The sequence below is a fragment of the Anomaloglossus baeobatrachus genome, chromosome 5 (assembly GCF_048569485.1).
Source record: "Anomaloglossus baeobatrachus isolate aAnoBae1 chromosome 5, aAnoBae1.hap1, whole genome shotgun sequence".
Lineage (NCBI taxonomy): Eukaryota > Metazoa > Chordata > Amphibia > Anura > Aromobatidae > Anomaloglossus > Anomaloglossus baeobatrachus.
In genome coordinates, this window is record NC_134357.1 from 448,186,356 (window position 1) to 448,213,389 (window position 27,034).

The following is a 27,034-nucleotide window of genomic DNA, read 5'->3' on the forward strand; positions in this document are numbered from 1 at the left end:
GGATTGCACTCGCACATGAAAATCACAGGTGGAAAAGAGCCCTCAGCTGCAAAGATGTGCTGAGAGCAGGGCTGCCTGTCAGTACATCACACAGGAGACGGCCTGTTCATCTGACCTTCTGGGGGCATGTTCTTTTCTTTCCCCTTGCTTGACACCTTCTGCTTATTGGCCAACCTCATATAGGGGAAGTACACACCCCAGAGAAGACTCTGGAAATGGGCGTATCATAAATTATAACCTGAACTTTACAAGGTAATATCTCTACAACGCAAAGGAGAAATTAAAAAATAAAAACCATTTTCAATCAGCTGTGCAGCTACTATTCCTTGATGTGGGCAGTTTATCATACTGAAACTGGTGAAAGGACCTCTATTAGCTGCAAACAATGGCTATATGGCTGAGACAAGAGGCACAACACAAATGGCTAATGTATGGCATAGAGAAATTGTGTTTGGCCTCCATGCCCCTCATACTCTGTTAGCAGACATGTTATCATGTACCTGAACTCTGTGCTCCCGACTCTCCGCTCCCCCAGTCTGCAGTTGGTCGGTCGGGGAACAGTTCTGCTCCATGCATGCGCTCCTGGATTTTACGTGCAGTGATGCTATCCTTAAAATGCTGGCGCCAGGCTAAGGTGGCACAGAGTAGGCACAGAGTCTTTCCGGTGCCAGTGGGACTTTCCAGGACGCCATTGACCCCCTGACAATAAAAGAGCAACAAGAAAAGGATTACTACCAAGGTGATGAAAGACTGGAGATTTCTCCCTTTGTGCACGTTTCTTGTGGGTTTCTGCTATTCTGTTCGGCTTTTAAACATAGCAGCTTTCAGTCATAGTGCACAACCTCCCAGCTGTGTATCAATAGTGCAAGACCCCCCCCCAGCTGTACATCACTAGTGCAAGACCCCCCCAGCTGTACATCACTAGTGCAAGACCCCCCCAGCTGTGCATCACTAGGCCAAGACCCCCCCTGCTGTGCATCACTAGTGCAAGACCCCCCCAGCTGTGCATCACTAGGCCAAGACCCCCCCAGCTGTGCATCACTAGTGCAAGACCCCCCCAGCTGTGCATCACTAGGCCAAGACCCCCCCAGCTGTGCATCACTAGTGCAAGACCCCCCCAGCTGTGCATCACTAGTGCAAGACCCCCCCAGCTGTGCATCACTAGGGCAAGCCTCCCCAGCTGTGCATCACTAGTGCAAGACCCCCCCAGCTGTGCATCACTAGTGCAAGACCCCCCCCAGCTGTGCATCACTAGAGCAAGCCTCCCCAGCTGTGCATCACTAGGCCAAGACCCCCCCCAGCTGTGCATCACTAGGGCAAGCCTCCCCAGCTGTGCATCACTAGTGCAAGACCCCCCCAGCTGTGCATCACTAGTGCAAGACCCCCCCAGCTGTGCATCACTAGGCCAAGACCCCCCCAGCTGTGCATCACTAGGGCAAGCCTCCTCAGCTGTGCATCACTAGGGCAAGACCCCCCCAGCTGTGCATCACTAGGGCAAGCCTCCCCAGCTGTGCATCACTAGGGCAAGACCCCCCCAGCTGTGCATCACTAGGGCAAGACCCCCCCAGCTGTGCATCACTAGGGCAAGACCCCCCCAGCTGTGCATCACTAGGGCAAGACCCCCCCCAGCTGTGAATCACTAGGGCAAGACCCCCCCAGCTGTGCATCACTAGGGCAAGACCCCCCCAGCTGTGCATCACTAGTGCAAGACCCCCCCAGCTGTGCATCACTAGAGCAAGCCTCCCCAGCTGTGCATCACTAGCGCAAGACCCCCCAGCTGTGCATCATTAGGGCAAGACCCCCCCAGCTGTGCATCACTAGGGCAAGACTTACCCCCCCCCCCCGTGCATCACTAGGGCAAGACTTCCCCCCCCCCCCCCGTGCATCACTAGAGCAAGACCCCCCCCCAGCTGTGCATCACTAGGGCAAGACCCCCTCCCCTTCAGCTGTGCATCACTAGGGCAAGCCCCCAGGGTATACATTGAAAGTATGGGAGAGGCTTTGTAATATCTTTATTTCTTTAGCCTTACTGGAAAACACAGATGACACACGGATGGTAGACACTGATAAAACCGGTGCCAGTGTAATGTACGTGTTTTGTAAATGTGTTTGAGGGGGGCCTAATGCTGTACTCTATATTGTTTGTATCCCTCTTGCAAGCCCCTCTATCCAAGGCCCTACCATCAATGTCTAGTTAGTACATGCCCCTCCCTGATGCTCCTTTAGTACAAGCCCCTCCCATTTCTGCAAAGTTAGTACAAGACACTCACTGATACCCTCTTTAGTACTAGCCCCTCCCACCCGTGGCTAGTTAGCACAAGCCCCTCCCACCCGTGGCTAGTTGGCACAAGCCCCTCCCATTTCTAGCTAGTTCATAAAAGCCATTTACTGATGCCCTCTTTAGTACAAGCCCCTCCCACCTGATTAGTTAGTTCAAGCCCCTCCCTCATGCCCCCATTAGTAAAAGCCACTCCTGATTCTTATACAAGGCCCCCCACCTGTGTCTAGTTAGTACAAGCCCCTCCTTGTTGCACCGCTTTTAGTACAAGCCCCTCCCTGATGCCCCTTTAGTATAAACCCCTCCCATCTGTGTCGTTAGTACAAGCCTTTCCAGGATACCCCCTTTAATACTAGCTCCTCCCTTTTGTCCCTCTTTACTACAAGCCCCTCCCATCTGTCTAATTAGTACAAGCCCCTCCCAGCTGACACTACTTACTGCCCCATAAACATTTGTCTCCCTGGTGACAAGCCCCCCATCTATCTAGTTAGTACCACCCCTCCCAGTCCTCCCCTGCCCTGTAACACACTCCCCCATATACACTTGTCTTCCTGGTGACAAGCCCCTCCCAGTCCTGCCCTGTGCGCCCTCTTCCTCCAGGTCTCGCACCTTCTGCAGACACTCCAGCACTTTAACCATATAATCCTCCTGACATTTGTACGGAGTGAACGGGAAGTCCACGGTGACCCCGCTGAGCTCCAGCTGCGGCATCTTCAACCCTGACCGCGGCGGCGATAACCCTCCACGCCACGACCGGCTTCACAATTCCCGCCCGTACGTCGTGACGTCACTCATGACGTGCCCTCGCCTGTGACGTTTCCTACTGTCCGTTGTGTGTCTCACACCAAACTGGCCGCTTTGGTGACTGCCCTGGGGTCACTGGACGCTGTGTGTGAGGACACCGCTGGCTGAGTCGCCACACCAATGGCTCCTGCTACACAGAAGGAAATGAGACGCTATGTACGCGGAGCACGCTGGGAGTTGTAGTTTCTCAGTAGTTCTTGGTTACATAAATGGGGGCACCGCATATAGAGATTTCCTGTTGCCCCTAGCAACCAGTCTGGCTATTGGATTCACTTTCCAGTCTGCAGAAGGGAATTCAGATTGGATGTTGTGGGAATTTGTATGAATATGTATGTATATTTGTATGTATGCTTCATAAATACAGCCCTGGTGAGCAAGGGGACCATACCCTGAGCTGAATCACATAGGAATCTATAGAGCCATCCTCCAATTCCTCCTGACAATACTGGAACATACTGAGCTCTGTGTCATTCATGCATCTGTGACGCCCTGGACCCCAGGGGTCACAGGTAACACCTACCACACTACACCCCCCCCCCCCCCATCCCCTGTGAGGACACGCCCGTCACCCGAAAGGGAGACCTGATGCCTCCCTCAAGGCCAGTAGGTCACACCAGGTGGGCGGAGTCAGGCGGGAGGTACGTCCACCGAGGAGACTACTGGCCTGAGGCAGGAAATACAACAGTAGTAGAGTGTGACAGTGAGAGGAGTGGAGTTGCTGAGCTGTCAGGGACCCGGGTAGGAGCCTGGGACCCTGGAAACGTCAGGCAGGCAGACGGTGGTGGCCGTCTGCATGAGTATCGGTACAACAACCAGCGGAACCGTAGGGACCGGACCAAGGTTGGAGCCCGCCGGCCCTGAACCGGGGAGTCAACCGTGTACCGGAGCACCAGAAACCAGGTACTCAGACACCGTCCTAGCTTAGAAGCCACTGAGTTTAGGCAAATTGACTGCTGGCTGGACCTCACGGGTTCATCCACACCCAAAGTCACGAAAGAAGGCAAAAGCCCACCGATACCGAGTGAGTGCCACCGCCAAGGGTCAAACACCCGACGGGCCAGCGCCTGCGGGCAACCGAGGGCTCCTCCGGCAGCTCAACTCCGGGGAGCGGGTTACCACTGTCCAGGCAGGGGAGCCGAATAACAACAACAAGAGGTGCAAGGAAAAGGGGCCACCATCAACCTCACAGGGGACACAAGCAGCCGGCTGTGGGAATCGACCATACCTGAACTTTGGTTTACCAGTGACTCTGAGTGTGAATTAATCGTGAGTACACCAGTGCCATCCGGGCACGACACTGCACCCCGACAACAACACGTCGCCATCAGTCTCCCCCAACCGGGCCCCGGGACACACCGCCCCTACCCACGGAGGGGTTAACATCTAGGCTGCGGCCGCAACACCGATCCCGGACGAGCCCACCTTCACTCCAGCCGCAGCGGTGGTGCATCCCGTCACCACGACCCGTGGGTGGCGTCACGACCCGTTGGACGACAACGCGGCCCGCCCGGCTGCGCACCTCGTCCCACACCACCACCACCCTACTGCCTTCCCCTTAACAGAGCGACGTGGCCCCCGGTCCGGAGGCGCTCGTGCCACCGACAACCTGAGCCCGGACCTCGAGCGGCTCGGCCCGAGCAGCGGAGAAGCGGCCGGGCCCCTCTCAGGGCGGTACACATTGACTCTTCTGGCGTCACGAACAGGATTCGGACAGTCCACTTACCTGTGTAAGTGCGCCTTAGAAGTATCAGTCAGCGGCGTCCTGCCGAAAAAGTTGAAGTCCCGCCATCTTGGCGCGAAAGTTTCCCGCTCGAGACGTCTTCCCCGAGCAGTGAAGGCGCGAAAGTGAAGCCCCGCCCCCAAAGGAGGAGTGCTAAGAGAAAACCAAGGGGGAGGCGGGCGAGAAGGCTGCCTGATGTAACCGAGAAGATAAAAAGGCAGGGACTCCAGGACTCTGCATCCATTTCGTTCCTGGACCCCGACTGTGCAGCATGGCGACTCCTGTGCAGCATGGCGACTCCTGTTCAGCGTCCCGATACCCCGGAGCCCGCACCCGGAACCGCGGCTTGGGTGAAGGCCCGGACAGAGGAGATGTGTCGCTGCATCCAGCACCAGGTAAGCTTCCTGGTGGAGCACTGGGCGGCGGAGAGGGGGGAGATAGTGGCTGCCGAGCGGGCCCGTGAAAGGATGACGGTGTTGGCAGGGTGGGAAGGCGACCCACGTCCCTATGCCCTTGAGGGGTCAGCCATCGCGGCTGAGGGGCTCGGTCTGCTGCTGCCCGCCATACCGCCTCCTCCATTGCCCGCAGTGGTTGTCGCTGCTCCTCCACCCATATCCCCACCCCCGACACCGGTGGCGGAGCCCGTCCCGGGCGCTCATGGGAAGCTGCTTGGGGAGGCTGGCCTGTTGTGAATGTTAGTTATGTTTTGGCTGCTGGGAGGCTCCTTCTGGTGGCCAGGAATGGTTTGGAATTAGACCAGGTGTGTTGTGCAATGGGCGTTTCCTTTGCTAACTCTCTGCTTATTTAAATCCTGGTCTCATAGCAGGCTATGCCGGATGTCAGTTCTTTGTATTACCAGCCTGCTTCATTCTGCTCCACACCACATCTACCCGAGATGAGTGCTTGCTCTTTATTTATTGTTTGGTTCTTTTGCTCTTGTCTGGGTTTGTCATTTGCTATGGTTGTTTTCAGTTTATTTACATGCAGGGATTTTCCCCCTCAGTTGCTTGGCTGGGGAACTCCCTGCAGTTCTGTTTGGAGTATAGCTCCTTTGGGTCCATGTGTTTGTGGCTTGTTGAATTTGTTATGATTCTTGTTTTCTGTTCATTGGTATGACAAGAGCACCTGGTATAGGACGGAGTTCAGATCGTGCGATCTGAGGGCCTTTTTGTACTATCAGGAATTTGGAATTTTGCAGGGTTTTTCTCTGGCCACCATCAGCCCCTTTCCTGTCCTTTCCTATTTTAGTCAGTGGGGGCCTCACCTTTTGCTAATCCTGTCATCTATCTGTGTATTGTGTTGTTCCTATATCACCGCAGTCTTTGAATGTGGGGAGCTTGCTATTCTTGTCTATTTTCTGAGGCAGAGAGTTATTCATCTTTCCTTCATTTAGGATAGTTAGTTCTCAGGCTGGGTTCGCGGTGCACAGGATGTTAGTTCACCCCTCGGCTACTTCTAGTGTTGATGGTTAGTGAGGGGATGGCGGCCAGATTAGTTGCCAATGCTTTTGTCACCTTTTACCAATGATTTGTGGTGGTCTTCCATGGTTTCGGATCATAACACTGGCCCGGACCTGCTATGGAACCCGGCCACGCTGTGCCCGTTGCCCGAGGGGACCCATTACCGGCCAGCACCATGATCCCGCCGCGATGCCGGAGGTACCGGAAGTGACCGTGCCCAGGCCCCAGCAGTCCGCCCGGCCAAGAAGGCCCAGAAGGCAAGGCAAGCCGCTCCAGGGTCGCGGGCCTCGGCTGAGGTTCCACGGGGAGGCAGCTGCAAGGCAGCAGAGCCGGCCGCGACACAGTGGTGTTTCCCTTGGAGAGTGCCGATCGTGGTTAGCACTGGGGAGCGCCGGCTGGGCCAGACCCCCACCGCAGTAGACCCCGGGCGTGCAAGTGCCCCGTACTGGGAGCGGCAGCCCAGCCAACTAAGCAAGGATAGAGTGGCCAGGGAAAAGAGGAGAGAGGAGGTACTTGCCCGTACCATCGAGGGGAAGGAGCACCTAAGGAGCGCTGGATATTGGGTGCGGGGCCCGACCTACCAGGGCCAGGTCCGGAGGTTTAATAAGGACAAAGGCTGGGGGTTCCTGTATGACCCCGAATTGGACGGAGAAGTTTTCTTTTCCCGGCGGGATGTGAATGCCCATCTCCCGTTCGGGCACCCAGATCGTGACCTCCTGCCCGTCGACCTGGCGCACTACACCCGGCACCGAGGGGAGAGGGGCTGGTTTGCCCTGGATGGCCGGAGTGGCAGACAGCCCCCTCCTCCACCGTACAGCCCCGATGTGGAGGTTGAAGAGGAGTTCCCCGTTACAGAGCGAAACCGGTAGCCGATGCTACTAAAAGGACCTGTGTTTGAAACCCCGTTGATAACCCTGTTGCGTGAGAGACTGCTCATGGACAAGGCCGTGGACTTGCCGGCCACCCAAAAACTTTTGGGCTTGTAAATATTGCCCTACCTGCCCCTTTACATGCCTTCCCGTTCCGTTGGCCCCCGGAGAGGCAGACTGGAGGTAGGACCCACAGCAGAGCAGGCTGGGGTCCGGTCACCACCGGGACCGGTGACCATTCTCCGGGGAGCCCTTTAACAACTGCCGGGTGCGCCGCACCATACCCGTTCCCACCTGGGTGATCTGGCCATGTTCCTGTTTCCGGACTGGGGAAAAGGCGTGCTGCCCATTTCTTAGGGGCAGCATCAAGGCTAGGTTGTTTGGGTGGGAAAGGCGGAAGGACATGAACCCGTTCCGTTTAATAAAGTTATGAAACGTTAAAGCAAAATGCCTCCCGTTATGGGAAGACCTTCAGTAATCATAGTTTGTACAAATGTTATTATAATTGTAAGTGTTTCCCGTTTTACAGTTCAAAGTAAAAGAAAAATAAACCGGAGTTGGTCAGGCAGCCCGCGGACGGTCTGCATTAAACCAAGGGGGAATGTGACGCCCTGGACCCTAGGGGTCACAGGTAACAACACCTACTACACACACCCCCCCCCCCCCATCCCCTGTGAGGACACACCCGTCACCCGAAAGGGAGACCTGATGCCTCCCTCAGGGCCAGTAGGGAACCTAGGTGAGCGGAAAGGCACGCCCACCGAGGAGACTACTGGCCTGAGGCAGGAAATACAACAGTAGTAGAGTGTGACAGTGAGAGGAGTGGAGTTGCTGAGCTGTCAGGGACCCGGGTAGGAGCCTGGGACCCTGGAAACGTCAGGCAGGCAGACGGTGGTGGCCGTCTGCAGGAGTACCGGTACAACAACCGGCGGGACCGAGCCAGGGTTGGAGCCTGCCGGCCCTGAAGCGGGGAGTCAACCGTGTACCGGAGCACCAGAAACCGGGTACTCAGACCCCGTCCTAGCTTAGAAGCTACTGAGTTTAGGCAAATTGACTGATTGCTGGCTGGACCTCACGGGTTCATCCACACCCAAAGTCCCGAAAGAAGGTAAAAGCCCACCGATACCGGGTGAGTGCCACCGCCAAGGGCCAAACACCGGACGGGCCAGCTCCTGCGGGCAACCGAGGGCTCCGGCAGCTCAACGCCGGAGAGCGGGCTACCACTGTCCAGGCAGGGGAGCCGAATAACAACAACAAGAGGTGCAAGGGAAAGGGGCCACCATCAACCTCACAGGGGACACAAGCAGCCGGCTGCGGGACCCGACCATACCCGAACTTTGGTTTACCAGTGACTCTGAGTGTGAATTAATCGTGAGTACACCAGTGCCATCCGGGCACGACACTGCACTGCAGCACGGCACCCTGCACCCCGACAACAACACCATCGCCATCAGTCTCCCCCAACCAGGGCCCGGGACACACCGCCCCTACCCACGGAGGGGCTAACATCTAGGCTGCGGCCGCAACACCAATCCTGGACGAGCCCACCTTCACTCCAGCCGCAGCGGTGGTGCATCCCGTCACCATGACCTGTGGGTGGCGTCACGACCCGTAGGACGACAACGCGGCCCGCCCGGCTACGCGCCTCGTCCCACACCACCACCACCCTACTGCCTTCCCCTTAACAGAGCGACGTGGCCCCCGGTCCGGAGGCGCTCGTGCCACCGACAATCCGAGCCCGGACCTCAAGCGGCTCGGCCCGAGCTGCGGAGAAGCGGCCGGGCCCCTCTCAGAGCGGTACACATCTGTATAGTAAACTAGTTCGGTTAATAACCTGCCCAGTTTCCTAGATGGCCTTATAGCTGGCGGACATGACACCTTCATCTAGTACATCAAGGCCGATCTGCCTTTATGGTCCACACATCTGTGAAGTGGTTCTCCAGACATATAGAAGAATGTCACTATATATGCGCATGCTGCAGTATTTGGCGCTTTTTTTGGTGCAGTTTTGTAGTCAGAAAGTTCTCACTTTTGACTTCCCAGCAAAGTCTATGAGAATTCAGATTTGCTGTGCGCACGTGACAGTTTTACTGCAGCATGTTCTATCGTCTTGCGTTTTTTACTTGCTTCTACTGAAAAAAAACACATAAAAACGCAGCATCATTACAAGTGGGTGGTTTTTTTACATTTCCAGGCACTTTGGTACAAGGTGTAGTTTTGGTTGCAGTTTTTGTGACAACAAAACTGCAGCCTGCGCATATAGCCTTAGGCCCTGTCCAGTTTTTGAAGCGTTTTGAGGGTATGTGCGCACGTTGCTTTTTACCTGCTTTTTACCTGCTTTTTTGCTGCTTTTTCTTCTGCGCTGTTTAATGCCAAAATGGATGTGTTCTTCTATTCAAGCAAAGTCTATGGGAATTTGGGTTTCTTGTTCACACTATGTTGTTCAAAATGCTGCCTTTTTGTGGCAGAACTTTGGTCAAAAACTCAGCTTTTCAAAGAAGCAACATGTCAATTGTTTTTGCCATTTGGGTTTTGCACTGCAAAGCTGAGTTTTTGACCAAAGTTCTGCCACAAAAAGGCAGCATTTTGAACAACATAGTGTGAACAAGAAACCCAAATTCCCATAGACTTTGCTTGAATAGAAGAACACATCCATTTTGGCATTAAACAGCGCAGAAGAAAAAGCAGCAAAAAAGCAGGTAAAAAGCAACGTGCGCACATACCCTTATGGTGCAGTTTGTTGTCCAAGTCTGAGAATTCAGAAATGCTGTGCACACGTTACTACTTGTTTCCTCGCAGTTTTTGGTGCAGAGAAAAAGAAGCAGCATGTCAATTGTTGGTGTGTTTTTTTTCGTGCGTTTTTTTTTAGCCTTTCCAGCCACTACATTCACTAAAAAAAACACAACCAAAACACCCACCAAAAATGCTGGTGTTTTTTGGTGCGTTTTTCTGGCGCAGAAAATTTCTGCACCAAAAACTCAGCATGTGCACATACCCTAAGGCTATGTGCGCATACTGCGCTTTTTTTTTGCGCGTTTTTTGGGTGCAATTTTGGTCTCAAAACTGCATGAATTTCCTTCCCCAGCAAAGTCTATGAGATTTTATTTTGGCTGTCCAAACAGTGCAGTTTTTTTTGGCTGCTCTTTGTGGTGACCACAGAGATGCTGCATGTCAATTCTTTTTGCATTTTTCACCCATTGAATGCATTGAACAAAAACACAGCAAAAAAAGCCTCAAAACGCATGCTTTTTTTTCCTGTGGGTGCATTATTGTGCGTTTTTTTGGGGCAAAAAACACTTCATCTTTGTGGTCACTAAAAGATGCGGACATGTCAGAGACAAAAAACTTTAATTAGCAAGTTATGTTGTTTTATCTTAAGGAGTTGTCTGAAATAAAATAATGACCTATCTGTCCGACACTACTACTGATAGGTCATCAGTTGTTTAACCCCGAACCAGGGCTGTGGAGTCGGTAAGCCAAACCTTCGACTCCTACTCCTCAATTTCCCTTGCACCGACTCCACGACTCCGACTCCTACATATATTGCTTACAGTTAAGCGAAAAATGTATTGTAGTACATGAACATGTGTATGTGAACAGACATTTAATAATTTTTATGATACAATAATCAAGATATTTGGATAGAACATAAAATATATCTATTGGAATACAACTTTAGAACACAAAAAACTGTAATAAATTGTAAATATGTAATACACTGTGTAATATACAGTAGATTACATATATATCGTGTGTGTGTATGTGTGTATATATATATATATATATATATATATAATTGCCTTATTCTGTCTGTCTGCCTGTCTGTCTGTCTTGCTCCAAAATTGTGTCCTTACGGTGACACAAAGAGGATTGGCCGCTGGCCTCGCCATGGCCCCGCCCCCCCGCACGGATTGGTCGCTCGCCCAGGCTCCCCCCCCACACGGATTGGCCGGCCGCTCGCCCAGGCTCCGCCCCCCACACGGATTGGCCTCTCGCCCCGGCACCCTGCACGTATTGGCAACTCGGCCACGCACCGCCCCCCTCACGCAATGCACGCTCGCTCTGGCCCCGCCCCCCGCACGCATTCCCCGAACTGACACGGAGACACGACTCCCAGGTGAGTACTGTACCCCCGGGAGCCCACATCAGCGTACGCTGCCAACCCAGCCGACACATACCCTCGCATTGCTGGGGTTGCCGGCGTATGCTGGTGTGGGCTCCCGTGCGAGCGGGGGACGGGATACGCTGGTAACCATGGTAGCATAGTTACCAGCGCATCAAGGTCCTGCAGCGGCGGAACATACACACACACACACATAACAACACCCTCACACACACCTCACACACACATCAGATCGCATCCACACACTCACAGCATCCGGCGATATCGCTTGCTTCTCGGCCGCGATACTGTGCTGCAGTGATCTTCCAGGACCTGCCGGAGGATCACATGGCCAGAAGCATGTGGTATCTCCGGATGTTGTGAGTGTGAGCGCGTATGTGCGATATCGTCAGTGTGTGTGAGTGTATGCGATCGGGTGTGTGTGAGTGTATGCGATCGGGTGTGTGTGAGTGTATGCGATCGGGTGTGTGTGAGTGTATGCAATCGGGTGTGTGAGTGTCGGCAGAGGAGCACGGCGTGCTGGAGGAGGCTGGGAGGACAGAGGCTGATCCTGGGGAAGGCTGGGAGGGGGAGGCTGATGCTGGGGGAGGCTGGAAGGAGAGAGGCTGATGCTGGGGGAGGCTGATGCTGGGGGAGGCTGGGAGGGGGAGGCTGATGCTGGGGGAGGCTGGGAGGAGAGAGGCTGATGCTGGGGGAGGCTGATGCTGGGAGAGGCTGGGAGGAGAGAGGCTGATGCTGGGGGAGGCTGATGCTGGGGGAGGCTGGAAGGAGAGAGGCTGATGCTGGGGGAGGCTGATGCTGGGAGAGGCTGGGAGGAGAGAGGCTGATGCTGGGGGAGGCTGGGAGGGGGAGGCTGATGCTGGGGGAGGCTGGGAGGAGGAAGGCTGGGAGGAGAGAGGCTGATGCTGGGGGAGGCTGATGCTGGGGGAGGCTGGAAGGAGAGAGGCTGATGCTGGGGGAGGCTGATGCTGAGGGAGGCTGGGAGGGGGAGGCTGGGAAGAGGGAGGCTGCGAGGAGAGAGGCTGATCCTGGGGAAGGCTGGGAGGAGGGAGGCTGGGAGGAAAGAGGCTGATGCTGGGGGAGGCTGATGCTGGGGGAGGCTGGAAGGAGAGAGGCTGATGCTGGGGGAGGCTGGGAAGGGGAGGCTGATGCTAGGGGAGGCTGGGAGGAGGGAGGCTGGGAGGAGAGAGGCTGATCCTGGGGGAAGGCTGGGAGGGGGAGGCTGATGCTGGGGGAGGCTGGGAGGAGAGAGGCTGATGCTGGAGGAGGCTGGGAGGAGAGAGGCTGATGCTGGAGGAGGCTGGGAGGAGAGAGGCTGATGCTGGGGGAGGCTGGGAGGAGAGAGGCTGATGCTGGGGGAGGCTGAGAGGCTGATGCTGGGGGAGGCTGATGCTGGGAGGGGGAGGCTGATGCTGGGGGAGGCTGGGAGGAGGGAGGCTGGGAGGGGGAGGCTGAGAGAAGAGAGGCTGATGCTGGGGGAGGCTGAGGCTGGGAGGAGAGAGGCTGATGCTGGGGACAGAGAGGTTGATGCTGGGGACAGAGAGGCTGATGCTGGGGACAGAGAGGCTGATGCTGGGGACAGAGAGGCTGATGCTGGGAACAGAGAGGCTGATGCTGGGAGGAGAGAGGCTGATGCTGGGAGGAGAGAGGCTGATGCTGGGGGCAGAGAGGCTGATGCTGGGGGCAGAGATGCTGATGCTGGGGGCAGAGAGGCTGATGCTGGGAGGAGAGAGGCTGATGCTGGGAGGAGAGAGGCTGATGCTGGGAGGAGAGAGGCTGATGCTGGTGCAGCATGGGGGATGGAGCACAATGGGGAGTGCGCAGCATGGCGGATGGAGCACGTTTGGGAGTACGCAGCATGGCAGATGGAGCACGTTTGGGAGTGCACAGCATGGCGGATTGAGCACGTTTGGGAGTGCGCAGCATGGCGGATGGAGCACGTTTGGGAGTGCGCAGCATGGCGGATGGAGCACATTTGGGAGTGCGCAGCATGGCGGATGGAGCACGTTTGGGAGTGCGCAGCATGGCGGATGGAGCACGTTTGGGAGTGCGCAGCATGGCGGATGGAGCACGATGGGGGTGCGCAGCATGGGGGATGGAGCACGATGGGAGTTGCACACCTCCCCCCAACACACACACTCACTGCACAACACACCACACACACACTGGGAACCACAAACACCGCCCTACACAGACACCCACACACACAGACAACGCTGCACACACACAACACCCAACACACAAACACTGCGGCATACATAAATATACGCACATACCACGCAACACACACACATTGCACAAAACATACCTCCCCCCAAAACACACCACACCCACACAAACCGCGCAACACACACACACACAACGCTACAGACACACAGCGCTCCACAAACAACGCAACACACAAACAACACCGCTCTCACCCCCCGCCACACCCAGACAACACCCAGAACATGTACAGCGCCCTACACAAACACTTGGTAACTACAGACAACAACATCTATATATATATATATATATATATATATATATATATATATATATATATATATAACAAAAATCATACATTAACTACACAATACGTAAATTCTAGAATACCCGATGCGTAGAATCGGGCCACCTTCTAGTGTGTATATATATATATATATATATATATATATATATATATATATATATATATATATATATATAATATTGTATTACATATTTACAATTTATTAGTTTTTTTGTGTTCTAAAGTTGTATTCCAATAAATATATTTTATGTTCTATCCAAATATCTTGACTATTGTATCATAAAAATGATTAAATGTCTGATGTTCACATTGTACTGCAATACATTTTTCACTTAAATATAAGCATTATTCTAAATGCTATTATTTAGTATGTTTTTGTTGAAAACTGTTTTTTGCCACTTACATAGTGCATTACATTGTGTTATATATAACATATATATATATATATATATGTGTGTGTGTGTTGTATATAACACTATGTAATACACTATGTAAGTGGCAAAAACAGTTTTCAACAAAAACATACTAAATAACATTTGTGCAGTCTATGAATTTGTTCTAAGAAATAGAATTGCCTCCATCAGATCCACATCATAAATGACCTCAAATCTGACCTAATAATTTTAAGGCTAGAGAACAACCTCTCTACAGTAACTTGGGTTGGAGGCAAAGCCGTAACCACATGGGCAATATCTCTAACAATTTCCGGGTATAGAGGAATTGCCTCATGCACAGTCAGTTTTGATGAACGGTTGAATTTTTCTATTTCTTTGAGAGCAAGTGAAAAATTTTACTGAAATCTGGTCAATCTGCTTGCTATAGGAGACGGAGTGAAATCTTGTTCCTTGCGGCAATACTTTGCCTGCTCCATGTCATCCAAATACTTGTCAAAGTTAAACTCCTCATCTGATGAGGATGAAGATATGGCAGCAGTAGCACTGTCAGGCCCCAAGTCCTCTTGCGCCTGGCAGTCCTGTAGCCGCTCATCCTAACTGCTACCTCAGTCAAAGCTTCTTTTCCTTTAGTAAGCTGTTGATCATCAAGCAGTATACGATGACTTGGATCCACATAAACAGCTGCCAGAAGAATTTTATTTTCCAATAGCTGTCTCTTTCCGTTTCATTGAAGTAGAAATGCAATCTGCGATTAAACCTCTTTGGGACAGGCAAAATAGCAAGTTCTTCCACTCCCTTATGAAAGTGCCAGGAGCTAAATCCTCAGCTTGTAATTTTTTAGTCACGGTAAATAGGTGATTAAGCAATTCCTTCAATTCAGCCACCTGTGTCCATTGACCTTCATTTAAGGTTACTTGAGGGTTCACCATATCTATAAGAAATGATTTTAGTTCAAACAATCGCTCAGTCATTAAATAAGTGCTGCCTCACCAAGTGGCTTGATCAACAATTGCCCCTTTCCCAGCACGTCTCTTCAAGATGGAATCAAGTTTAGGGGTTCTTGCGGCAATAACCAACTTCCTTACTTTTCCAATTAGATTTCCAGCATGTCCGCCCAGTTTCACACATCCGGCTTTTCGCCGGTTTGGCGGATGAGGTGAACGCCAGTACAGTACGATACAGTACAGCGGCAGCACCGCAACTTCCGGGTCACATGCTCTGGTCACATGACAGTGACTGCCACTGTACTGTATATGCTCTACTGGAGTGCGCCGCATCCGCCAAACCGGCGAAAAGCCGGATGTGTGAAACCGGGGTCCCTCTTGCAGACTATCTCTTATTGCCAGCTGCAGCGTGTGCACAACACAGCGCATGTGATGAATATGAAAGTGTTTTGAAGCAGCTTCAACAAGATCATCTAATCTTAAAGTATCATTTTGCTGTTCTTCTGTTGTAATATCTGTTTGTTCCTCAGTTACATGAGCAGCACTGTGGCCTTCCATCTCTAACATACTAAATCCTAAATTTTCTTCTAGCTGTTGTTCATTACTCTCATTCATCAGTTTAATTGTACTTATGAAGTTTTAAGCATTGTCCGTTACAATAGCAAGAAACTGTTCTTTTTTGAGTTGATAATCTTGCAGAACTTTTTCCACTAAGGCCTGGAGAAACTGGCTGGTATGATGAGCTTTAGTGTCTTTTACTGCCAGTGTCTTGCTAACAATTTCTTTCTTGTCACAAACATATCGAACATTGATGGCAAAATAATTCAGTGAAATGCAGTGACTCTGGCACCCAGCAAAGGCAATGGGTGACAAGATATGACATTCAGACACAGCGTTTTGTGAGGATCTAATCTGCTTTTGTTATTGAAAGCATTATTTATGAGCTCAAAAACCTTTCAGGTGATGCGGTTTTTTAAAAAGCTGATCTGCTTTTGCAGATGACAACGTATCCTCAAAAAACGCAGCAAAAACGCTGTGTGTGAATGTAACCTTAGATCAGGAATAGAAAAGCCATTTATAGGACATTTCATAACTTTCCCGAATTCCTATGAAAAAATATTCAGCACATTCTGCATTGCACTACTGTCCCCAATTTATTATATATTTTAGGAGTCGGAGTCGGTGCATTTTATACTGACTCCGACTCCACCAAAATGAGCTCCGACTCCACGATTCCGACTCAGACTCCACAGCCCTGCCCCGAACAACTCCTTTAGTGCAGTACATCAAGATGGCTCCTGTCTTTTTACACTGTGAGAAAACTGTCCTAAAATATTAAAGGGAACCTGTCAAGTCCAATATGCACCCAGAACCACGAGCAGTCCTAAGTGCATATTGCTAATCCCTGCCTAACAGTCCCTGTATACACTAGCATAGATAAAGAGATCTTTAGAAAAAGTATTTCCAAAGATATTTTACCGTATGCTAATGAGCGAGGGGACTAGACCCCTGGGCGTTAGTTCCCTTGCTAGTCTGCTCCATTAGCATCTTAGTAGGCCCCAGTGGGTGTGCTAACATGGTAATGAATGTGCAGTGTCAGAGGATGGCCTCACTTACCTCTCCGCTGCCATCGCCACCTGACACCGGATTTCGGCTCAGTGCTCATGACTCCGGAGTTTGGGTCATATGCGCTATGAAGCCGGGTGTACACATCCTGGCTTCAAACTGAAGTAGTGCGCATGACCGAAAGTCCGAGGTCATGCGCACTGAGCCGAAATCCAGCGTCGGACGCGTGGCGGCGGAGAGGTGAGTGAGATCATCCCGTGACACTGCACATTCATTAGCATGTTAGCACGCCCACAGGGGCCCACTAACATGCTAATGGAGCCAACTAGCCAGGGGAACTAACGCCCAGGGGACTAGTCCCTGTGCTCATTAGCATACGATATAAGATCTTTAGAAATACTTTTTCTAAAGATCTCTTTATCTATGCTAGTGTATACAGGGACAGTTAGGCAGGGATTAGCAATATGTACCCAGAACAGCTCGTGGTTCTGGGTGCATATTGGACCAGACAGGTTCACTTTAACTTTTAATTAGTTCATTGGACCCCAAGCGAGTTTGTTTGTGTCATATTTCTGGAAGTATGGAAGGTAGGTAAGCGTTCATTTTGCTAGCTTCTTAGCTCAGGCGCCCTCCTCCCCCCTCCTCAGTGCATCGTGAGACACAGTATCCACTACACGTGCTACAGTGACCCCACGCTACTAATAGTGTATTTTGACACAAATCAATACATATTCATGTCAATATGTAGACATTAATGATTGTTTATCTACTTTGTTACAGAACCACAGACAACCTGGGTGATGATTTGACCACAGACAGTCTGGTCTCACCATCCTCCCTAACACCTAGACCACGTGACCCCCCCCATCCGGAACAGGCAGAGGCTCCTGTGGCTGCTCCGCTGCACATGCCTTCTGCTTCACGAAGGCGACGCTGCTGCACCTTTTATGCAGCGTCTGTTGAGGCAACGTGGGCACTTATTGATAGGCATGACCTGACGTACTTCAGCAGACAGGACAATGAGGGGACAGGAAAGGCGTTTATGTGTGAACTGGCCTCTTCATTTGCGGGTGTTGCTCCGGAGTGGAGGCTACGCTGCATGGCAGCCATGGCCACAGTCCTTGATATTTATAAAGGCCCAAACGAGCCACATGAACTGATTCAAATCCTTGACGACCTCAAATGGCGGACAATGTCTCCACCTATTCCGGGTGAGGCTGGTCTAGGATCTAGCTGGAGGAGCAATTATTTTCAGGCCTCCCAGTACCTACCAGACTCACAGTACCCACAGGTCGGCCAGTACCCTCTCCTGTCCAGCCCCACAGTCTCCACCCATGTTCAACTGAGTTGTTTGAGCTGAAGATAGTGTGTATTTTTATAAATATATGTTTATTATTTAAAAATGCTTGTCACTATTTTTAGTTAAAAGGATAGGATAAGTGATAGCTTGAATATAAATCTCTTTATCGATGCTAGTGTATACAGGGACAGTTAGGCAAGGATTAGCAATATGCACCGAGAACTGCTCGTGGTTCTGGGTGCATATTGGACCTGACAGGTTCCCTTTAACGTTTAATTAGTTGCGTGGGGTCCATTGGACCCCAAGCGAGTTTGTTTCTGTCATATTTCTAGAAGGTAGGTAAGCGTTCATTTTGGTAGCTCCTTAGCTCAGGTGCCCTCCTCCCCCCTCCTCAGTGCATCGTGAGACACAGTATCCACTACACGTGCTACAGTGACCCCACTCTATTAATAGTGTATTTTGACACAAATCAAGATTAGGGGTACAAATATTTGTGGGCATGTGCAGTAGGTACCTCCACTGTTGTTCCTGGAGAGAACCTGTGCCATGTGCTGTCAAACTATAACCAGGTCAAAGGGGCAGCAGCTTAGCATACCTAAATGCAGGGTGGACAGCAGTGTGTGAGCAGCCCCTTCTTACCTCAGCACCTCTAGTATCTCCAGTATTAGATGATTTAGGCGGGTGGACAGCAGAGTGAGTAGCCTCTTCTTACCTTAGTACCCGTGGTATCATCAGTATTAGATGATATAGATGGTGGACAGCAGTATGAGCAGCCTCTTCTTATGTAAATACCCATGGTATTTCCAGTATTACATGATATAGACATCAGTGTGAGCGGCCTCTTCTTACCTCAGCACCCCTGGTATCAACAGTATTACGTGATATAGAAAGGGTGGACAGCAGTGGGAGCAGGCTCTTCTTACCTCAGCAGCCCAGTTATCTCCAGTATTAGATGATATAGACAGCGTGGACAGCAGTATGAGCAGCCTCTTCTTACCTCAGTACCCGTGGTATCTCTAGTATTAGATGATATAAACAGGGTAGACCGCACTGTGAGCTGCCCCTTCTTACCTCAGCACCCCCGGTATCAAGAGTATTAGATGATATAGACAGGGTGGACAGCAGTGTGAGCAGGCTCTTCTTACCTCAGCACCCCCGGTATCTTCATTATTAGATGATTTAGGCGGGTGGACAACAGTGTGAGCAGTATTTCCAGTAGTAGATTATATAGGCTGGAGAGCAGTGTGAACAGGCTCTTCTTACCTGAACACCGACAGTATCTAGTATTAGATCAGATAGGGTGGACAGCAGTGTGAGCAGCCTCTTCTTACCTAATCACTTTGTATTTTTGATTATTAATTTTATTATTGGACTACGGTGCTCTCGATCACTTCAAAAGGTTAATAGACCTGAATCTCTAAGAACATAACATTTTTGTTTTGTCTTAGCAGAATATCTATATGTGAAGAATTATTGGACAAATAAATTAAAAGCATAAATTTTCCCCTCACCCATGACAGCACCACGTGAGAGAGGGATCCGCCCTGCGAGGACAGGAAACCATTCTGAAATAAAAGGGCGGTACCTCTCCCCTTCGTCAGTTGGTTTCCTGTCCTTGATGGGAGACTTTGTTCTGGAAAACACAGTCATTTTTCATAGCCCTCTCTGTAGTAGGAAAGGTCTGTGGGTGTGAAACTGCACTATCTCTAGGTGGATTAGGGAGGCCATTGCTTAGCTTACTCATCTAGTGGGGCTGCCTTCCCTGAGGGCTTAAGGGCCCATTCCACCGGTGCGGTGTCGCCCTCCGGGGCTGAGAAGACGCAGGTATCTATTGACCGGATTTGTAGGACTGCTACCTGGTCTTCACATTCTCCTTTTTCTTCCGTCACTATCGGTTGGATCTATCCTCCTCGGCTGATCTCTCGTTTTGTGGAAGGGTGCTTGAGACGTTGGTCCCTCCCTAATACGTTATTCTCTGGAAATCTCTCACGTGGTGCTGTCATGGGTGAGGGGAAAACACCTAGGTTACTTACCAGTAGCCGTTTTTTCCAGAACCCATGACAGCACCCATATAATCCTTCCCTTTTCACCCTTAGTGTGCACTATTCTGGGTGTGCATGTGTGTGATATAGTTGGTGATAGAGTTAAGTTCTAACGTTTGTTGGAGGTCCTCTCAATTCTCGGTAATCAACTGACGAAGGGGAGAGGTACCGCCCTATTATTTCAGAATGGTTTCCTGTCCTCGCAGGGCGGATCCCTCTCTCACATGGTGCTGTCATGGGTTCTGGAAAAACCGACTACCGGTAAGTAACCTAGGTGTTTTCCCATCTCATTTGTTTATTTTCATCTTTTACAGTTGATTCACACGACCGTCCTGTTCTACCTGGTCCGTTCCGTTTTTTTTTGCGAACCAACTTACAAGACCATGTTTTTCTATGTGTTTTGTGTAAAAAACAGATGACACAGAGAAGTGCTTCTGTGTGTCATCTGTGTCTGTTCTGTTTTTTTGGAACATGTCCTATTCTCTTCTGCAAATTGCGGTCCGTGGACCAACAGAAGTCAATGGGACCGCAAAAAGACGGAAGCCACACGGAAGCACACTTCCGTGTTGCTCCCGTATACAGGGACCCCTGCAGTTTTGATAATATTAGGAAACCCCTTATGACCCCTGCAGAAATGCCTTAGAACCAGGTGGTACTGCGGCCTAGTTTACGCAGAGTGTGGAGGAACAGCTATGGCTACAGTGAAGCCAGCAAAATTAATAGTCTTGTGCAGGAGCGCCCAGCAGTTTGGGACACGAATGAGAACATGTATCATGATCAGCGTCTGAAGGACGCTGCGTGTGATTCTGTGGCGCACGCGATATTTGGAGCTGAGGGGGAGGAAGCTAGCAGGTCACGCAAGAAAAAACTTGGTAAGTACATATGTGAACTACCCAAAAAATAAGTGCACCCATGTCCCTTGCCATGCAGAAAGAAGTATAGTGAAAGTATAGTGTATTTGAAAGCATAGCTCAACATGCATATTGTGTGACATGATTTGATCGTGTCAAGGGAGTATGTCATAGCAGTATAATTTGAAAATATAGTGCAGTTTTTATGATTGTACTTGTTTGTAATATCTTTACAGTTGACGCATAGAAGCGATGCTGGAGTTCATGTTGGGACCAGTTCCATTGGGAGCTTATTAAAAAAGGAAGAAGTGGGGAAGGAGCCCGTGATGGACTTGAGACCGTAAGTAAAATGTAAAAAGATGTGTAGAAATACATATTCATGTCAATGTGTAGACATTAACCCCTTCAGCCCCCGGGCACTTTCCGTTTTTGAGGTTTTGTTTTTTGCTCCCCCTTCTTCCGAGAGCCGTAACTTTTTTTATTTTTCCATCAATCTTGCCATATCAGGGCTTGTTTTTTGCGGGACGAGTTGTGCTTTTAAATATAACCATAAGTTTTACCATATAGTTTACTGGAAAACAGCAAAAAAATTCCAAGTGTGGAAAAACTGCAAAAAAAAAGTGTGATTGCACAATAGTTTTTGGGATGTTTTATTTACGGTTTATTTATGGTAAAACTGATGTGTGGGTGTGATGCCTGAGGTCGGTGCGAGTTTGTAGACACCAAACATGAATAGGTTTACTTGTATCTAAGGGGTTAAAAAAATTCACAAGCTTGTCCAATAAAAGTGGCGTACGTTTTGCGCCATTTTCCGAAACCCGTAGCGTTCTCATTTTTTGGGATCTATGGCTCAGTGACAACTTATTTTTTGTGTCTCGAGCTGACATTTTTAACGCTACCATTTTTGCGCAGATGCTACGTTTTGATCACCTGTTACTGCATTTTGTGTAAAACTTGCGGCGAGCAAAAAACATAATTTTGGCGTTTGGAAATTTTTTGACGCTACGCCATTTACCAATCAGATTAATTGATTTCATATTTTGATAGATCATTTCTGAACGCAGCGATACCAAATATGTGTATATTTATTTATTTTTTAACCCTTTAATTTTCAATGGGGTGAAAGGGAGGCGATTTGAACTTTTAGGTTTGTTTTTTTTTATTTTTTTTACACTTTTTTTAACTTTTTTTTTTAATTTTACTAGTCCCCCTAGGGGGCTATAGCGATCAGCAATCCAATCGCTCTGCACTATCTGCTGATCACAGCTATACAGCTGTAAACAGCAGATATGATCACTTACTGATTAATTCGGCTCCGGGCCGAGTGAAACAGAGAGTGACTCGTCATAGCTACAGGCATCATCACATGACCCTGTGCTACCATGGCAACCACCGAAAGTCACGTGATCACGCACGTGACTTCCGGTGGGGACGGCGGTAAGTGAAAATCATGGACGCGCGCATATACATCTCGCTGCCAGAATTTGGCAGCGAGATGTAAGGGGTTAAATGTTGCGAGTGGAAGCAATTCCACTCGTAACATGCAGGCACACATGTCAGCTGTTGAAAACAGCCGATATGTGCGCCGATCGCTGCAACCTGCCCGCGGCAGGGGGCGGGGCTTAACCTCACACGTTCCATGACGGATAGATCCGTCAAGGGTCGTGAAGGGGTTAATGATTGTTTATCTACTTTGTTACAGAACCACAGACAACCTGGATGATGATTCTACCACGGACAGTCTGGTCTCACCATCCTCCCCAACACCTGGACCAAGTGAACCCCCCACCCAGAACAGGCAGAGGCTTCTGTGGCTGCTACGCTGCACATGCCTTCTGCTCCACGGAGACCATGCTGCTGCACCCCTCATGCAGCATCTGTTGAGGCAGTGTGGGCACTTATTGCTAGGCATGTCCTGACGTACTTCAGCAGAAAGGACAGTGAGGGGACAGGAAAGGCGTTCATGCGTGAACTGGCCTCTTTTTTGTGGGTGTTGCTCCGGAGTGGAGGCTACGCTGCATGGCAGCCATGGCCACAGTCCTTGATATTTTTAAAGGTCCAAACGAGCCACATAAACTGATTCGACTCCTTGACAACCTTAAGTGGCAGACAATGTCTCCACCTATTCCGGGTGAGGCTGGTCTAGGATCTGGTTGCAGGAGCAATTATTCTTAGGCCTCCAGGTACCTGCCGGACTCAGAGATGCGGTTGTCACGCAGATGTCCTTTTTTTTGCGGACTGCAAAAACGGGACAGTCCTGTGAATGAACCTAATAATAACCAAACTACTAAAAATGTACCACATATATTTCTTATTTTTCAAAAAAATCTCAGTTACCAATATAGCCGCCCTTCTTTTCAGTAACAGCCATAAACCGTCCATCAGTGCAGTTGGTGTTGGTTTCTTAATCTGTGGGCCACACCAACTACAGCCCAACAGACACTGTTTCAGGGAGGTATATGGAGAGAAGGTATGCACACCAGTGACTATGTAAGGGGAATATATGAAAAGCAGAAACTGCCGTGTGAATATTGACATGAAAAATCCAATAGCTATATGTAAGAATGAAAATATGAAAATGGAATCTGCATTACTGCCATGAACATGTGAATCAAGAGAAATTTAGCTATTGAATTGATCAATGCAACAGAGCCCCAACACTACGCCAAAGTATTTCTCTACGTTGGGGTCCCTAGCTAGTGTGTGTCCTCTCATGCAGTTAAAAAACTTACCGTGTATGGGAAGCTGAGACCCAGGCTATATATGTGTATAATGTGGACTGGCAATAGGTGTGGTGGGGCTGGGTTCACAAACGAAAGACTACAAATCAATTAAGAAATAACGTCTGGAACACCAATTCTGAGTCTGAACTGGGTGCAAAAACCTAAAAAAACTACACTATATGGAGAGAAGGTATGCACGCCAGTGACTATGTAAGGGGAAAATATGAAAAGTTTTTTAACTGCATGAGAGGACACACACAAGCTAGGAACCCCAACGTAGAGAAATACTTTGGCGTAGTGTTCGGGCTCTATTGTATTGATCAATTCAGTAGCTAAATTTCTCTTTATTCATATGTTCATGGCAGTAATGTAGATTACATTTTCATATTTTCATTCTTACATATAGCTATTGGATTTTTCATGTCAGTATTCACACAGCAGTTTCTGCTTTTCATATATTCCCCTTACATAGTCACTGGTGTGCATACCTTCTCTCCATATAGTGTAGTTTTTTTAGGTTTTTGCACCCAGTTCAGACTCAGAATTGGTGTTCCAGACGTTATTTCTTAACTGTTCAGGGAGGTGACTGTTTTCCTTTCCTCTAATTTTCCCGTTTAAGGGCTCGGTTCCACTTGCATTTTGCACAGACTAGTGCAATCCAATAAAACATCGGATTGCTCTCACTTTAGTGCAAAACTATGGGGCAGTGTCCATCTGCGATTGATTTCTCATGCCATAGCGGCATGCAGAATGAATTGCAATATGCTGCGATTGACAATGAGTCTCGGCTCACGCACCCCATACAAGTCTATGGGAGCGTGTGAAATATCGCACTGCACTTGCATGTCACCCGACTGCAGTGTGATGTATGCAGAGACAGGCAGCGGAGGAGATGTTGAGAAAGTGCTCCCTCCCTCTTCTCCACAGCTGTGATAGGATCGCAAGATCGCATCACAGTCGCATGACCCTCGGCTGACACTCGCAGCAGAGGGTCATTAGCATATTGTTTCCTATGCTCTCACATCTAAAGTTATGCACAAATGGAACCTTACCCTAAGAAGGGGCCACAACTAGGGATCGGCGAACCCGAACTGTAAAGTTGTGGACCCATACCGAACACATAGTGTTCGTGCACAAAGTCCTGAACACGGGTTATCTGGGAAACCTGTGTTACAGTTCGGGTCCAGTGGCTGTAAAAAAAAAAGCACATTATTAAAAAACATTATGATTATACATACAGGTCCAGCGACACTTCCTGCAGACCTGCTATCTCACGGCCGCTTCTGCTTCCAGATCCAATCATTAACTTCAGGCGGTATTTACTGCACTACTCGTCACTCGGCAGTCTTTGACTTTTTTCGGCTGTGTTCGTGGTGAAGTCAGGGTTCACCGGAATCCATGGCTTAGCCGTGAACTCGATTGAACTTTGACTATCACTGTCAACCTGCTTTTCGCTCTGTATAGACACTTGTCTGTGCAGAGCAATGAAGCAGTGTTGACATTGCTCTCCCTTTGGACTGTCGGACTAAGGATTTTTTTTATAATAAAGATGGACTCTCTAAATGTTTTTACCATTTTATTTCTAATAAAAAAAAAAAATGTTATGTGTTGTGTTTTTTTTTTTTACTGTTTACTAGAAATTCATGGTGGTCATGTCTAATTTGACACCATGAATTTCATGCTTAGTACCAGCTGATAATGCAAAGCTGGCCTAACCCCTTTATTACCCAGCGTGCTACCGACATTAGGGCCGCTGGACGAGCCGAGTAAAGCGCCAGAAAATAGTGCTTCTATGAATGCACCGTTTTCTGGGGCGGCTGAGGGCTGCAATTTGCAGCGGGGGAGGCTGTTGTGAATACGTTTTACAGTTTGGGGCTCCCTCTTGTGGTCAGTGCTGGCGATGCAGTTGATGTGTGGAGAAAAGGCTACACACCTGTGGAGGTCTGGCAATCAGGGTCAGATTGGGCTATTTACAGTAACTGAGTAGTTTACTCTGGTTACTTGCCGGTGGTCAATTGCTCCTGTGTGTTAAGGATATTCTGTAACCAGCTCTGCTCACTTCCAGAACTCCTCTCAGATAAGTGGTCTCTGTACCTCTGCTGTTTGCTTTCCACTTTCTTGTTGCTTTCTCTGCTTTGATACTAATGCATGAATCCTATTTTGTCTGTGTGGAGTTCGTGGTGGAATGGGATCATTCCCTGCTAGGAGTGTCTGTATACTTAGCTCCATGATTCTGCAAGGTTTGTGTTTGTCATGCTTAGTATTAATTCAGTCCCTCATCTGTATTAGTGTTTTTGGATCCCAGTAACATTTGAGTGTTGGTACAGTGGGGGAGAGGTTGTGTGACCTCAGGATTTTTCCATATCAAAAGTGCTGGTATATATTCGGGTTTTTTATGGCTGCAGACAGTTGCTCTTTCCTATCCTATCCTATAAAGATAGTTTGGGCCTCACCTTTGCTGAATCTGTCTTTTCTGGCTTTGTATTGTATTTTTCTATATCACCGTAGCCTTTACATGTGGGGGGCTATCTATCTATCTTTGGGGACTACTCCGAGGCAGATTACCTTTCTTATATTTCTATCTGTGAGATTATTTAGTTATCCGGCTTTGTCGAGGCGTCCAGGTCATCGTAGCCACGTCCCACGGCTACTGTTAGTTGTGTGGCAGGATTAGGTCTGCAGTCTGTTAAGTTTCCAGCCACTCTGTTACCTTTTTGGGATTCCGCATATTTTGATCCTCCTCGGTCCCTGAATCGTAACAGGAGACCCAGACAGCTTGGGACACCCTGTGCTGAGAATTACAGTTCACCCCCGCTGCCTGGTTTTACCTGGCTGGCCATCAAAATATGGCGGGAGCTCACGCAATTTATTTTTTTTTTAAATATTTATTTAAATAATTAAAAAAATTATTGGGCTTCTCTGAATTTTGATTGACAGCCAAGGTAAAGCATAGCAGATGGGGGTGGCAGCCCGTAGGCATCTGCTTCATCTGCACTGAGAATTAAAAATACTGCGGAGAGGTATGTCTTTTTTTTTTCTTTTTAATTATTTTTACAGTACTGTGATGTCAGGCAATCACAGACACTGGCATAGAGAATGGGCATCTGTGATTGCCTGTTGGAGTAACCTGAAACCAGCCCAAAAATTCATATGTGGCAGGAACTGCACAAAGCCATAAAGCTTATAGAGGAGGAGACAGCCATGTAGTCTTGCTCAGCTGGTCACACCCACTAACCCGGAGGCAGATACACTCTGGGCTTGAGCAAAGGAAGAAGTCAGAATGTATGGTCTCTTTCCAGCTATGACGTCATTTCCCTCAAATGATAAAAACCGTATCCGCCCGCTGGAAATGGCGCATCGTTTCTTAGCGCCATTTCCAGGCGCTTTACTCGGCTCATCCAGCAGCCCTGATGGCGGTGACACGCTGGGTAATAAAGGGGTTAATAC

General features: G+C 49.5%; 1 protein-coding gene across 4 annotated transcripts in view; it reads right to left on the reverse strand.

The window, feature by feature from the left end:
• The window catches only part of RTEL1 (regulator of telomere elongation helicase 1), a 286,946-nt gene extending 283,739 nt beyond the window's left edge, over positions 1-3,207 (reverse strand). For all 4 annotated transcript variants that reach the window (XM_075350498.1, XM_075350499.1, XM_075350496.1 and 1 more), the window contains exons 1-2: positions 2,888-3,207; positions 501-699 (exon numbers count right to left, since the gene is read on the reverse strand). In XM_075350498.1, coding sequence (XP_075206613.1) covers positions 501-699; positions 2,888-2,989 — 301 coding nt within the window. In that variant the 5' untranslated portion in view covers positions 2,990-3,207. The remainder of the gene's footprint in view (positions 1-500; positions 700-2,887) is intronic.
• Positions 3,208-27,034: the final 23,827 nt, after the last annotated feature.